Source organism: Melanaphis sacchari, unplaced genomic scaffold, assembly GCF_002803265.2.
Source record: "Melanaphis sacchari strain LSU unplaced genomic scaffold, SCAv2.0 Contig49_pilon_pilon, whole genome shotgun sequence".
NCBI classification, from domain to species: Eukaryota; Metazoa; Arthropoda; class Insecta; order Hemiptera; family Aphididae; genus Melanaphis; species Melanaphis sacchari.
In genome coordinates, this window is record NW_020271334.1 from 1,538,918 (window position 1) to 1,555,498 (window position 16,581).

Below are 16,581 nucleotides of genomic sequence, written 5' to 3' on the forward strand. Positions count from 1 at the left end.
ATTTAGAAAAAAGTTCATTTGGCGCATAAATACGTTAGAAACTGAACACAGATTATACTCAAAAAGTACCATTTTTAGAATTTCTCTGCTTAAAAAAAAAAAACCAAGAAAAAAATGTAACAAACTTGTTTAAACAACTAATTTTTTTTAACAAAAACTTGACTATTTTAAGTATCTGTTTATTTTTTTCTATTCAGATTATTTTTTATGAACGCGACAATATTTTTTTGGTGTGCCAGTAAATTTTATTGGTGTAAAAAACTAAAGAGACTGTTCTGACCATGTGGTGTTTAAACTTAAGCTAAATTATAAAACGGTTTTGGTAAAAATAATACATTCGAAAGATTGATAGATGTATGATATAACATGGTATATGTATATATAATACATTATACATAGCGTGTGTCCACAGTGGGGGGTTAACTGAAAAGTTTTTAAAGGGCTTAACATTTGGCTTAAAATTAGTTTAAATGACTAATATCTAATAATAGTTTTCTTTATTGTAGTCATTAGTTTTGTCAACCTATTTACTATTTTACATTATTTAGATTCATACAACTATACTGAATATATGTTTGTACCTATAATAAAATCTTATATTATTATATTGAGTGTTATATGTATATTACAATAATTACATTTTAATATGATTTTAGAATTCGTACAACAGTAACAATGGGCATTGTAAATTAAATAATAACCATAAAAAGGAAAAGTGCAAGAAGAATTATTTAAGTGGACGTTATACAATTTCATCAATTGTTTTTATTGACTATAGTATGTTTATTAGATGAGACAAATAATACAATCACAATTTGCAATATCAGCATTTTTAGTTTTTAACTAATCTCACTTGGCTGCGTCAATTTTCAATATATTTTTATTTATATACTTTTTTCAAACACGGTTATTTTTGAACAATACAACGTCTATTTGTTGTTAAACACGGTTTCTTTACTTTCTAGTTTCTAAATTTTTAACTCAAAAATCTATATTATTATTATAAAGGATAATACGTAATTTCAATATTTAATAATTTCACAACATGAACGTAGTGCTGATAATTTTCGTGTAATATGTTTGTAGTCGAGCGATAAATTTAGATACGTGGTTTTATACTGTCATATGTCGTTATAAGGGGAAAAGGTAAAATGTTATGACATTTTGTTCGCGTAAAAGTTTTAATAATGTGTACTCTCGTTCATCTAATTCTGTGAAAAAAATCAAAACTCAGAATAAATTTCTATTGAATATTGTTATAAAAGATTAATTGGATTTTTTAAAATAACTACCCAATATAAAGTTTAAGCAAAGTTTGTGGAAGACAGGTTAATTAAATACGCCGCACGACGTGAACGGAGAGCTTATATATAAACAATAAATTAAAACTGCTCGCAATATCCTCTCAATATATATATATATATATATATATATATATATATATATATGTATTTATATGTATAAATAACAATAATGTACGCATACGATTTGTTTAGTAATACAATTTTTAAATGACCTGCAATAATACATGTATCCACGTATATATATATATGTGTGTGTGTGTGTGTGTGTATTTTAATTAGTAAACACAGATGATTGCATATATCATTAAAATTCACATGTTGAAATCCGCCCGACGTAAAGCACGTTTTCAAAATTTCCAATTTTTGTCCCGCGCGGGGAAATGCGCATCTCTGTCAACGTTTTCACGAACACGTTTTGCAAACACCCGCAGTACAACACGGTGTACAATTTATTATAATAATATGTACCTACGGATACGTAGTAGGCTTACGATAATTTACAGTTATAATAATATAACATAACATTATAGAAACCGCAGACGATGCCGCGGAGACGACGCGCGACGTGCCGACTCGATGCGTCGTCGCTCCGTATTGATCTCTATCAATTATTGTTCCTGTTGCTGGCACGCATATAAATAAAATAGCTTAGATTATAATATTTTATTATTTAGGACGCGCAGACGTGTACACAAAGCGTAAAATATGTACGACGCGTAACGGCGGCACAAAGGATTAAGATATTGTAAACGAATCGATGGACGACCATGATGAGTGGAAACACGTTGTTATTATTTGCAATTTACGCTCATTATATTAATATGCGCGTACGAGATATTACATTTTTATTTTTTTTTTTTTTTGAAACGATAAGCGCGCAATACTTATATATATATATATATATATATACATAACGTGTTCGTGCCAGACGATTTTTATATATAGGCTAGGAAACAGCAGACCAGCACAGCTGCCGCGTCGCCCGAATTTTTCCAAATCCGACGACGCGTAATAATTGTGCGCGACGTAGATGTCATTTCCGCGCGCAGAGGCATACCGAATACTGGAAATCGATCGGTCGTATCGTTGGTTGATTAATATATATATATATATATGTAGGATGATTCACCGAGCATACTCATCTGTTCTTTCACTCCAATAATGCAATTATTCAAAATACGATTTTTGAAAATTATATACTTAATGTACAACCGTATATTTTTTCAAATTATTCTGTTACTTGAATAGTGGTCTGTGGCGATACAAACTATTGTTTTTCTAATGAGCGCCATTTTCCTTTTTATACTGAAATTTTTATTATATCAAAATCAAAATTTGAACGAGTAGTTTTTTCAGTTATTTGGTTTTGTGAATTAAGAATACCGAATGGGTTTGGAAATGATTATTTAAACATTTTAGTTCCATTATTAAAAAAATTTAAAAAAAAAAGTCCAAGTGTAATACTTATTTTATCTAATATAAATAATATAATAATTTTGTAAAGAAGTTTTCCTTTATATAAACATTTTGATAACTGATAAACTACTCGTTTGGATTTTTAATTTGGCGTGCCAACGTTTTCATAAAAATTATCCATTAAATAATTAACAACACAAAAGACGATTCCCGTTTGAAAATCAGAAGTTTTATCTGATACAAAACACTCCTTAAGTAATAAAATGATTGAAAAATTTGAAAATGTGGGTCTTGAATTGTATTTAAAAATATTCCAATAATCAGAATTCAAATAAATTCATCATTAAAGGAAAAATTGAGGGTGGGCATACTTACTTGTTGAATTGCTCTTTATATTAGTTATTTCTCATACGACCAAACTCGTGCGTATTTATAGACCAGAACGTAAAATTAATATTGTATAATGCATTATATAATATAATTTTATATCAATAATAAACGATAATAATACTATGATTTTATACAGACTTTTGTCGGAAAAATTGTAGGTACTAATGGAAAATAAAAAATAAACGCCTCGATATTGTATAACGCGTTGCGTGAACGGAATCAAACAGTTTCTATTCCGTCGATGAATATTATAAAAGAACGATTTATATTTGTTTTAATCGATTCATGCGTGTTATTAAAATAAACACGATTTAGAAGGAATAACAAAGTTTTCACGTGACTTTGGGAAATTGAACCCACCTCCACAACAATGTACGTTGAACTATACGTAATATATTTATTATTTATTTAGATATTTGTATGAATTATTAAATAGAAACGCAGAGACTAAATACGGATATACAAAGCTTCTCGCGTTTTTCGCTTCTTATGAATTATTTTCAATGTTTACTTCATACTTTAAACATCTGTAGCCACTCAAGCATCATTTTTAATGCGAACGGAATTTCGAGTAACATACAAACATTTATTAATATATTAATATCTAATAATATATACATATTATATTAGTTTCACAATAGACGCTGATATATTTTTCATATTTATTTCCAAGTGTTAATTACATTTCATAAAAAATAATGTTCGCTTTCAACCCGGTATTTATATATATTTAACTTTTGGTTTCATAATTTTAAATTATTTTGATGATGCTATAAATTGACCAAATTTCATTAAAGTTTGAAAACAAAACTCGTATTTAATATATAACAAGATACCTGTCATAGTTATTATCTAAAATAATTTATGAATATAATAAAATCGAAATTTAGAAAAAGAAAAATGTAATTTAAGAATTTTATAAAATAAATGCTTATTGGATAGGAAAAATGAAATAAACCGCAAATTGGAATCGTTTTTAGAACGCAACTATTAATAATTTATAGATAGTCAACATCGTTACTGCAGCTTGTAACCCAATCTTAGTGTTGGCCTACAAAACAAAGGATGTTATAGTTTCATTTATTTTTCATCCGGTTGTACGTCAGTTGATGTGAAGTCATTCTTCAATATTAAAGGTAATTTTTCGATAAACTGGCGAATAAACCATATTTTAAATTCTAAACGATCAATGAATGTGTTGGTTTCACAATGATATTATGTGTTTTTTTTATGTCACTTTTTGAAGTATGTAATAAAAATGTATTTATCCTCAACTTTGTCCTAGAGGGTTTCTCGTAGAATGTCAGATTTAATTGGTACTTAAGATGGGAGATACGCAAAATCAGTTTTTCACAAAATGTATTTTGTTTTTATTTCATTGTGATTAAAAAATAAGTAGTTGTAAAGTCTTAACATTTTCATCAAATATTCAGTACTTGAATTGGAGGGGAACGGAGTGTCCCTTTAAAAAAATAAAAATTATATATATATTTTAGTGCACCCTTTCTGATTATTTTATAATCAATAAGAAATGTAACTCTTTAAATATTTTTTTATTATTATTATTATTATTATTATTATTATTACAACCCTATTCTATTTTATTAAAAATATTTAAGCACTGCGAATAAAGTTATTATACAATTTTTAAAATAATGATTTTTTTGAGTACTTAATAGACATTTGTAATTTTAAATTTAAATAGTCTTTGAGTTCAGTGTTTTGTATTTTGATATGCTATAACTTATGATCGAATTCAAATTTAATTCAACTAATTTTAGTGATCTACATCACCAACTATCATTTGTCTCGTCTATGATGAGGTAAAATTGAAAATCGAGATATACTGTACAACAAAATGACTTCTCTAGTTTTTTTCTTTAAATTAATATCGTTCTATATTGAATTCATTACACTAACAAAATGTATCGAGTTTTCTGTAGGTATTAACGTTTAAGTGTTATAAATTAACAGTCGTATTATAAAGATACGTTTATTGATTATGTGCCATCCCGTTTTTGATTTAAAAACCGTAAATACCGGTTCACTTTGCATTTTTCATGTAGACACTTATACCTACTGTATACACTGTAGGCACACACATTTGCATTTTTAGGTGTTTGTGAAGGAACTTAATAGCTTTACAGTCATCTAACATTCAGAGATCTACAATGTACTCGCATATTCACACGTCAACCTTTTGCCACCGCTGTGGTAGCAAAAAATAATATTGTATATATTACTATTATTTATTATACCTACATACCTTCCTTGTATGATAGTACACTGGTTCAGCTTATTTAGTTATATTTTCGAGATGAAATAGGATCGCAGAAGCGCCTGTGACGCATAGGAAAACGTTTTGCAGAAAATGTCTGGCGTTGTCGTGTGCATCATATAACCTCTGGGGGTCCTGCGCGTACGTACGCACACACACATTCACACATACACATAAACACACACATTTATATTATAATATTCGTGATGTATGTGTATTTTGCTTTCTCGGTTTGCGTTCAGAACTCAACTCGTAACTTCTAGGCCACCGTTGCTTTATAGATTCTATTATATTACCATTAAGAATACCTAGTGTAAATTCATGAAATATATATATTGGTATGAATACGTATTGTACGGCGTGGATCAGTGTATAAAGTTTGGAAACTCAAGATTATTCGTATACGGTGGCTTGGTTAATCGCACACGGTATCTACATGCGATAACATGCTGCGATTAATTAATTTAATTAAACATTTATTTCATGTAAATATTTATATATATACATTTACATAAAATTACAATCATATGTACCTAAAACTACTGCTAAGTACTGTTGCGGGTCGACTTTATATGGAAAATTTAGCTTCTCCAAACCGTCTAGAGTCTAGACTCGCAGCTGTTATTGTTTACTTACTATAAAGTTACATTAATGTAAATCACATAATATTATATGCAGACCTGTAGCCGATTCGAATGAGTCGATCTGTAGTATTATTTTCGTAGGTCCCTTGATGTGTTTTGCTATTTTTCATTTATTTTAGTTTTGCTGTTTTTAAATTACGTTTTTCTTTCGTACGCGTTCCGTTTACAATAATATAATATGACATTTATTGTTTTTACAACACATCCCTATATCTATCGGTTACGGTGCGTAGTGTACACACTCTTTTCTCTCTTTTTTCTCTTGCAATATACAATATGATAAAAAAACAACAAACTCCCATGTTTGTATAACACAAAAACTAGTAGATAACTGCTCTATGCTATATTATTGTTAAGTATGCCAATAGTGAGGGTATAAAATGTAACCGTAACGTTATTTGTTTTTTAATTAATTTTTTTAATATAATTTTAAGATAGAGTGAATAAAAATATTACGTATTATTTTTGAAAAATGCCAAACTTACAATCCATTATGGCTAAACACCGTCAAATAAAAACAAATAAACTAAGTAAACATATTTTATTATAGATACGTCATATTCGAGAGCATATTATTATTTATGTTATTTAAAAAAATATATGAATCTTCATTGATTTTGCATAGTACAGAAAAAGGGAAAACTTTAGATTGTATAGGATCTAAGTGCAAAATTTTGTGTGTATAAGATAGAATATAACATTTATTCGTCTGTAAAAAAACGGAAATCATAGGTATATAAAGTATCTGCATATTTTATGCATAGAAAATATTTATTACTTTATATGTATATACTTACGTATTATATGCATATATTGCATATACATCGGTATTATAATATGTGTGTAATTTAAATTTCTGCACGTGGATTTATATTGTAAGCATACGAGGATTTTTTTAGTATACAAATCATTACGTAAAAAAATAAATATTAAAAAACACGGAACAATATCCGCTGAACAAGACGTGCGTGCACAGTGTACACGAGGGAGGGCTATAAAATATATTTTAACATGTTCTACTGCGTTTTAGAACGTTCCGTTGTCGTCATTCGTAAAAACAATATTATAATCGTACGTTTACATTTCACTGAAACATCTGAAATGTACATATCCATTATCCATAGGTACCATATATATTATATAGGTAAATTTCATACCTTCGTTCGGATTTGTAGACTTTGTATTTTACCACATGCAGAGCTTATACCACGAGAGAGAATTTTTTATACACAATATCATATAAATAACACTTTTTACGTCATGTATAAACTGGGTAATCCACCAAACATGCTCAATCCTGCATTTTATATTTCAAATATTATATATTTATTCGAGTTATGATTTTCTAGTCCACGATAATAAATGAAGACTTTTTTTTTTTGTCGGAAGGAGAAATATGTCTACATAATACAAGTATATAACATAATAATGTTATCGATATTAAGATCGGTTTAATTATTATGTCACGGAAAATTAATATAGATATTTATAATAGCATTATAAATTTAAAACAATGTCTTATCATTATATTATATTTTAACTTGTTTGTTTTTACAAGAACTTCCGTGACATTTACTATTATACAACCTGTTAGTCCCATGGCTACAGCCGCTACAGGTACAACGTTTATTGTTGTAATCGTCATTTTTTATTGTCTTGCAATGGCAACGCTGGTACTTTTAGTGATAATCGAAAAATTAAAAATCTCGATCAGTGTTTTTGCGCATACTATTTAAACCTGAACCTGACTTGTTCAGTAACAGGCAAACAGCACACAATCATAATTCATAAATATCCAGCATCCAATTAAGTTTGTTATTTTTATGAAAAAATTTGGTTATTGACGTGATTCACTAAAAAATCTCAATGATTTCCTCATAGCTTGTAGGAAAATAACATTAATTGCCGATGAAAAACGTTAAATTCCGATAAACCTATTTCAAATACACTAAGATTTGCCAAACAAATTATTTCATTGACGATTTTCAGATAATATTATAAACTAATTTATTTCAGAATCTAACAAATTATTAACGTTCCCTTAAAATATGCAATAAAAAAGAATCTCAGAATTTCAAAGTACGAATTTGATTTTTGGTTTTATTTTGTTAAACATTGTTGTTGTTGTTTTTTTTTTTTATAGCACCGGAACGAATTTTCAAAATATCCGTCGACGATAACGACGACGACGACGATGACGATATCTCTGAGGGCAGCGGTGGCGATGTGAATTTCACGACATTAGCGCCGCTGTCAAGCAGCAGCGCCGCACCGACTAACCCGAAAAAGTGGCCGACCGAAATCAACATCACATGTTACGCCGCCGGCATGCATCCCGAGCCGTCCATGAGCATTTGGGTGAACGGAGTGTACGTATTATATATACATATTATATATATATATCCACTGCGATATAGAATTATTTCTCCTCTTACATTTCTAAGCACTTTAGCGGTTTAAGTTTACGTCGTTTTCGATTTTTTTTTTTTTTATTAAAGATTTTTGTTTTTAATAAAGGAGTTACCTACCAAGTTATATAATTCCTACTTCCACCCACCGACCTTAGTATACACTGTCGCAATCGCTATTAATGTTCTTCTGCCATGGTTATAATAAAACAATACCACTTGTGTCCGTCGGCGACGCAGACGACAAAAGGCACGCTGCAAACACCCGAAATAATTAAATTCCGTATAACCCACGGGTAAAAGCACTATACGTAATATGTTGGGTTTGAGGTTACGGATGTCTTTGGTTTTAAACGCAGTTCTCGTTTTCCGAAAAACAGATCGATTGAGAGTGTATAAATAGTGTCTATGTACACATTACAATTTACTTAACTCCGTCATCGTCATCGTGCGATTAACAACCGCACGTTAGTTCTGCATTTTATAATATGTACCTATGTACATTTTAGTGAAATCGTAGCTATTTTGTGCAGGTATTTATCTAATTGTCATAATATACCTATATGGTGTTATTTACGTTTATATTATGTTGTATAGGTATTTTTTTAATGTACAGATTGGATACGCTTACTACATTTACAGTACAATTATCAGAAAAAAAAAACACCGCTTAAATATGTTCGACAACTCTAACTATACCAAATTGGGCAGGTTTTTTTTTTTTTTAGTTTTTCAAGAACAGTGACGTTCACAAGTTGAATTTTGTACACACAACAGACACCCCGCTATAATAGGTAGAAAATCGGAAAAATCGGATGTTCTTGATGTACCGTAAGAAGAATGCACATCAATGTAGAAAGCTGTTAGCTAATGTAAAGGAAAAAAAAACATTCGAAATATGTGGTTTGCTTTTTTTTAAATCATATAGACACAAAATATTATCGTGCATCAGTGTTCAGATAAAATTCCATTTCATCGTATTATCCCTCGTGTCGCAATAAGTAATAGCTGGTACCTATACATTATCGCTTTGGTACCTCATATAGGTAAACATTTCATTTACCTCCTAAACAGAATTAATATATTCCATCGGTTCTAATGCAATATACTTCAACACGTGTGGCAAAGTAATTGTGTAATCAACAACGACACACATAATTATTATTATCGTGAACGGTAAAGATAATCCAATCCATTACCAGCTATCTCCCTCGTAGGAAATAATGTCATTAACTATTTGACGTTATGCGAAACAATATTTTGTACGTGCAATATTCAGCCCAGTGATTGTTATTGAACGCAGACACACTTCAAACGTAGATAAGACAATGCGTGCTCGTGTGTGTGGTCCTGTAGATTCGTTAGACTTTGTTGTCGTTTTACCCGGATTATTATCTTTGGCGGCAACAAAATAAACATGGTGGTATATTGCACACACTGCGCCCACACGAAATCCGTATTTAATTACAAAATACCAATTACGTGGGTTAAACTACCTTGTAATTGTGAGGGTAGTATTTTAAACCAAAAATACGCGTGTTCACGTGATCGCAAACACGCTCGAAATTAATGACGATTTTTTTTTTCTACGTTGATACGTTAGGGGTTGGGTTAAGCGAAAACCATCAGTTGCGCGTAATGGAGACATCTCTCAGCTTCAAATCATATCATGCTGTGGTGTATAATTTCAAGTACCTATATCGAAATTTCCCTTTAAAAAATTTAGTCGCGTGAAAGCCGATCTCGTCATGCCGCACAATATATACGCACGGATTGCGGTTTGTCCAACATGACAGTTTTACACTTAAATATACTTAATTGCGGTAATGATTTAAAATGTTGAACGAACAATTAATAATTTGATGTATAAAAATAAAAAACCTATGTCTGTGTCACTTTTAAATGTCGAATATAAAAATCACAAAATTGTCATTACATTTCTGTAGTCTATATAGTATGGATATGTAGTATTTAATCGTGAATTCGCCGGAAAAGGAAATAAAAAACAATATAACTTATGGATTTCTAACCATCTCTCGCGATAATTTCTTTTATTCTTATGGTTAATATTTGAATCGTGGTTTTTCTTAGCAGTCGGGGTTTTTAGTTTTCTAAATCGTCTTATGTAATTTCAAATAAAATCATGATTTAGACCAGTGGCGTAGTCATGATTTTGTTCTAGGGATGATGTATAATTTATCGGATAAACATAAAGTGGCAGCTTATCCCCCTACACCCTCTAACAGGTTTATTATCTTTTTAAACATAATTCTATGTTAAGTTAAATTTTATACAGAAATGTAATTATTATGAATTCTACTACTCAGGTCATTAGCACCATTCGGTGACTGCGTCCAAACTCCTCGCCATACCATGTCCTTATAGTGCTATATTGCATATTATATCCATAATTACAACATAATATGGGTAATTTTATATTTGTAATCAAATAATTTTATATCGAGTATAAGTAAATGCATACAAGATGAAAAAAAAAGGCCTTGGAGGGATCTATCCCTATTATTCTCCCTACGTCAGAACTACGTCAGTGATTTAGACACCGCGTTGGCGTGGTTGAACTTCAGCACTTGATATATAAATATACCTTATTAATTTATACAGGGGAATTCTTTTATAATTGAACGCTCATTATTTCAAAATGCGTTGACTTTTTTAAATTTTAATTTTTTTCACGCTTATATTTAATAATGAAGCTTTTGATATTCAAATGGCGACCATGTATAGTAATAGAGCTATTTTTTAAGAATTTTAGCGTTATAATAATTATTAGTTTCCATTTAACCGTTAACGAGTTGCAGCTGCTCAAAGTTAGGCGTTTTTTGGTTTTTATATACTTCTTGTTACTGAAGACCTGCGGTTACATAGGAAATAAATAATAGTAATATAGGTACATATTTTCGAATGTAAATATAAGTTCAGCAGTGATGAACTTTGTACCTACAATAACTACGTTCAATCTGTAATAAATAAATTAAATACCTACCTATTGTCATATATAATTTAGATAATAACCAAGCCAGATGTGCTAATAATTTTGAAAAAAATTTAATCAATTTTTCGTGCATTTCGTTTGTTTAAACCGTGATATAAGCAAAAACAGTGACCACGCGTATATACTTACGTTATGAAAAACGATCTCGTTAAGACAGAGGTTTTCAAACTGTTCAGGCCAATCCCCCCCCCCTTTTGGTCAACCCCAAACCGGGCACCCCTCGTAAAAAATAATTTTAATAATTAGAGTAACAAAAAATTAAAAACAAACAGCAACCTATAGGTAGATTAATATCGATAATAATAATACAAATTTATTTTAAAATAAAATGTATTTTTTATAAAAGGTTTTAAATTAATCGGTCGATTTTATTATTATTAGTTATTACGGTCATTTCATAAATGTTTTTCTGTCCTACCAATGCAACGTCGATTTTTAAATTAATTTTCTAGCGTCTTCCCCCCCCCCCCCCATAAAGTTTTCGCGGCCCCCCGGAGGGTCGCGTCCCACGCTTTGAGAACCTTCACGGTAAGACGATCCGTTTCCCGACAGTGTTGGTCATTTAATATTATGCTATGATTTTAAAACGTTTCGTCGATTTCTGTCCGGACAGGTCATTGGATTCCGTCACGTCGGTGGTCACGGTGGACGACGGGGACGACGACGAGAGCAACGACGGTTCTGCCAACGCCACGATGACGTCATCGACCACCACGACCACGACCACGACCACGACCACCGCCAAGCCGAAGTTGGCGAACAGGAACAAACGGTACAGGGGCAACTGGGGCGGCGACGGGGACGGGGAGTACAAAAAGTACGCGGTGCGCGCCACCAGCGTGGTGTCGCTCAAGGACGCCGAGGAGTACCGGAACAGCAAGCCGCACAACCAGCACAACCGCCGCCGGAACACCGTGGACGTGGAGTGCCGGTTGCGCGTGCCCGGCGACGGTGCCGGAAACGGACACTGGAAAGCCGACCGGCCGGCCGGCCGGTACTACGCCGCCCGCAAGTCGGTGGCCTACAAGTACCGCAACGACCTTCCGCCGCTCGGCGACACGATGGCGGCCGTGTCCTCCGCGTCATCGATGGCCGAAGACGAAGACGGCGGCGGCGACCGCCGCGTGGACGGCGCCCCGAAAGCTCAGGACGCCGAATCCGCGGCCACCACCAGTGCGGCCGCCGCGTCCTTCTCGGTCGTGGTCACCGCGGCCGCGGCCGCGGTCGCCACCGCCCGACGTTGAGACGCGCACTTGCGGAGTTTTCGCGCCCATTCCGCAGCCGTCGCCTCCACCACCACCACCCACACCGCCCACGCCACAGCCTCCATCGCCCCCTCTCTCCTCCACCGCCGTCGTCGTACGGCGCGTTAGTGAAAGCATAATAATAATAATATTATTACGATATTCAGCAACGATAATATTATAATATAACATAATACCTACGAAGTAACGCGCGTTTTTGTGGAGGTAACGAGAGCAAACCGTTTGCCGACGACCGTTTTCACCGATACGGCTCGCGTGCGTTATTTCGTTTCCGAGACAATCCGAAAACGGTTTGTGGTAATCGAAAATGCGTCGGCGACGCCACACGCCGTCCAAAACTTCGGTCGGTGATTAGGGCAAACGTTCGCTAGCGCAAATGGTCTCGACGCGTACGATAATAATAATAATAATAATTGTTATCGTTGTCGCCGATCCGATTTTCTCATAAGCCGCTTGCTCTCAGTACCTCCGCGAAAACGCGATTATCATACGACGAGGCAATGACGTACACAGCGCGACATTCTCGTTACGCCCCGTCACCGATCGACCAACTACCACTCTACCCTCCAACCACCCCCAAACCCATTTCCCCGTTTCGGACCGACGAAAAGTCTCGTTCGACCGTGCACTCGCCTAATCTATATAGGCATTAAAATATTATCGCCATATCGTTAACCGTCAAAACATAGTATTGTTGTTGTCCACGAATTTTTCGTCCTCCCGACCCGGGCGATGCTGGAAGTTTTCTTGCGATCGCGTGGGTCCTTCATACCACGTACATCACGACCGGTCGGCTGCAAGTAGAGATCCGATGCCTGGGGCTTCCCCTCCGCGCCGTGCTGCTAGTCGTTTCTCGTGTCTGAGCGCAGCAGAGAGTGTGTCCGGGCGCGCTCAACCTCCTCTTCTGCAGCTCCGCGGATACATTCGTCCTGTTCTTTGTGCCCCGTTTTCCCTCCTATAACGACCGCTCGGATTTCGTATATATTTATGCGAGTTCCGCTCGTTTAAATCGCATAAACGCGATTATAAATCACAACAATATCGTAATATAATGATTTTAGTAGTCCCATAGAAATATTGTGTTCATCGTTTCGTTTTCATCGCATCCGCTTTAGAGAGTCAAACGGTTAATCAAATCGATTCTTCAGTGAAAAAAACCAAATACATTATAGCTTTATCGAAACTTATTTTTCATTCTTTCAAATAACCACAATACGTTATAACAATATGGTATGATGGTTGATAACGCGTAAATGATAATATTTAAATTAATTTAAACTAAAAACATATAAAACTGGCTTATATGAAAAACCGACTAATATTTTAAGTTGTGTTTTATTCAGTATCGAAACTCGCTGTGTAATGTGATCCAGGCCCAGTTTTAACGGATGACATCCAAAACGATTTTTATTGACCGCAAACATATTATTACCACGTTTTAGGAGTATTTAATAAATAATTTGAAAAAATAAACTATTACACACGATCTGAAAAGTAAAAGTTAAAATAAAACGAAAATGTGCGTTGAAAAACCTTTATTTTAAGAATATTTAGAACACGGTGATACACTTAAAAATATGGAAATCGAATTTCGCCGTGTAGGTGGTTTTGATGTGGTTTTGTTTCTGATACTTTTTAAAAGCAATTTATTTACAAGTAGTTCGACGTCAGTACCAATTTAACTATAGTCACAATAATTGTTTAGAAAACAGTATTCAATCGCAATTGTAGGTTGAAACTTGTAAAAAAGAATCACAGTTCAATCGGAAACAGGTTTACATGCGCAGTGCGCATTCATCTTTCTAATGAGATATTACGACCTTTCAAAACCAGTCTGATTGTCCTATGAAAAAATACAATAAAAACGAAAACGATCGTAGAAAATCGTCAATTGACAATAATTTAATACAAGTTAGTCAAACCATCGAGATGTTCAATGTGAAACGTTTCCGTTTGGGTTTAAAATATGTTCTCACTTGATTTTTCGGTATTCAGTATGTTTAAAAAATGTCCGATAGTATTTCTTACACGTAATTCATATTGTGAAATTAAAACCACCGAATTTATACATATTGTTATATACCTGTATTGAAGAAAATCGTTCTACAGTCAAAAAATGTATCTATTTCAGAGTAAACTTCTTGGATCATGTTTTTTTTAACCAATATTTTGGGCGTTTAACTAGGGTGACCAGATTTAAAAAAAAAAAATAAAAAACAGGATAAAAATAATAATTATAATATAAATTAAATTAAATTAATACTTTTTTTTTAAATTTTCTTTAACCATGCATTTTAGTATTTTACTTAAAAAAAAAAAAAAATGTAAATTATAGAAACGTTACCCAGTAATTGAACTCATAATTTCCCCAAATCCCCCAACCGGGCATGGTAGAAACCTACGGGTGCCCAACTAAAAATTCTTGGATCATGTTTTTTTTTCTTCAAATTTTGGAAATACATAATAATATATACTACCTACTCGTATTTTTGTGTTTTCACACTGTTGATTAAAATATATAATATTATACATCCTATTGCGCCGTTTGACTCGAAAGCGTTTGTTCGGCGCGTTTATCCGCGGATAATTTTTTTTCGTAATAATTGTAGTTTTTGGATAAAATATTTACTATTTAACAAGTCGATCTACTGACGTCCGTGCATTTAATTTTATTGCCGTCGCTGCGTGCATAACGTTACAATAGATTTATAATTGTTTAAGTTATAATACAGCTATTGTATGTGCGCGTATAAAATATCGAGACACGATCAAAACTGTCAACTGCAGACGTAGTTGTAAAGTGGTTATGAAATCTGTATTCCTCTCGACGGGGAGAATTCAAGTCGTTTGTGTACAATAAATATAAAATTTTGTATATTCAATATGATATGACTTTGTCTTGTTTGCACATACGCCATTCTCGGAAGGCATATCCAAATACACTATACTTCACTAGCCGAGTACCTATATTATATGTTTAAATAAGTAGAGATACACATTTCTGTTTTTTTTTTTTTTTTTTTTTATTAAATCACGTGTATGACCTTATGGGTATGATCATAAATTGTAGACACCACAGTTTTAATTTTCACTGAATACATTATTAACTTTATTACTATCTACCTTTTTACATAGTCTGTGGTAGGCGCGGATCCAAGGGGGAAGGGAAAGCAAAGGTTTGCCAAATCCAAAAAATGAAATGATTTTGTTCTGTAATCATTTTTTAATATTTTTTTTCATGTAGCATATTTATATTTTATTATTTATCATATTATATCATGTATCTATCAATATTAATTAAACCATTTATATTACTAATCTAATTTATTATACTGATAAACATTATTCAAAAAGACGAAATTAATTCATAATATTTTAATTCTTTTGTATAAAATATTTTATATTTCATGTAAAATTAATTTAACCTATAAGGTTAGGTCATTTTTTATTTTATTGTATTGATAAACTGGAATTTAAATAATAATATTTACCTAAATTTTACTGAAGATCCTCTCCACATCCCCCACACCCTCTAAAATACGAGTGTGTTCTGGATCCGCGCCTGGTCTGTGCCAATATATTTAAAAAAAAAAACCTCTCATTATTAATTTGTGGAAGTGCCTCCTATTGATATTCTGCTGATGTTTTTTACGTTATGTCTTACAGTTGTTCATGTCTTTTTTCCTCGCAGCTTTGTGTTATTGTAATTATTTTGACTATTATTATTATTATTTATATATTGTAAATATGTAATTTTTAACACTACCATCACTATTATACACGTTTCTAGTCTAAAATAATATAGCGAGAAATAAAAATAGTTTAGTAGACATTTTTAAGCCTTATGGTTGTGTCGTGTTAAT

General features: G+C 32.7%; 1 protein-coding gene across 1 annotated transcript in view; it reads left to right on the plus strand.

The window, feature by feature from the left end:
• LOC112598661 overlaps window positions 1–14,191 on the plus strand; it is a 49,744-nt gene extending 35,553 nt beyond the window's left edge. Inside the window, exons 3-4 of the mRNA XM_025345190.1 lie at window positions 8,176–8,401; window positions 12,067–14,191. Of these exons, the coding sequence (XP_025200975.1) occupies window positions 8,176–8,401; window positions 12,067–12,697 (857 nt within the window). The 3' untranslated portion in view covers window positions 12,698–14,191. The remainder of the gene's footprint in view (window positions 1–8,175; window positions 8,402–12,066) is intronic.
• The last annotated feature ends 2,390 nt before the right edge of the window (window positions 14,192–16,581 follow it).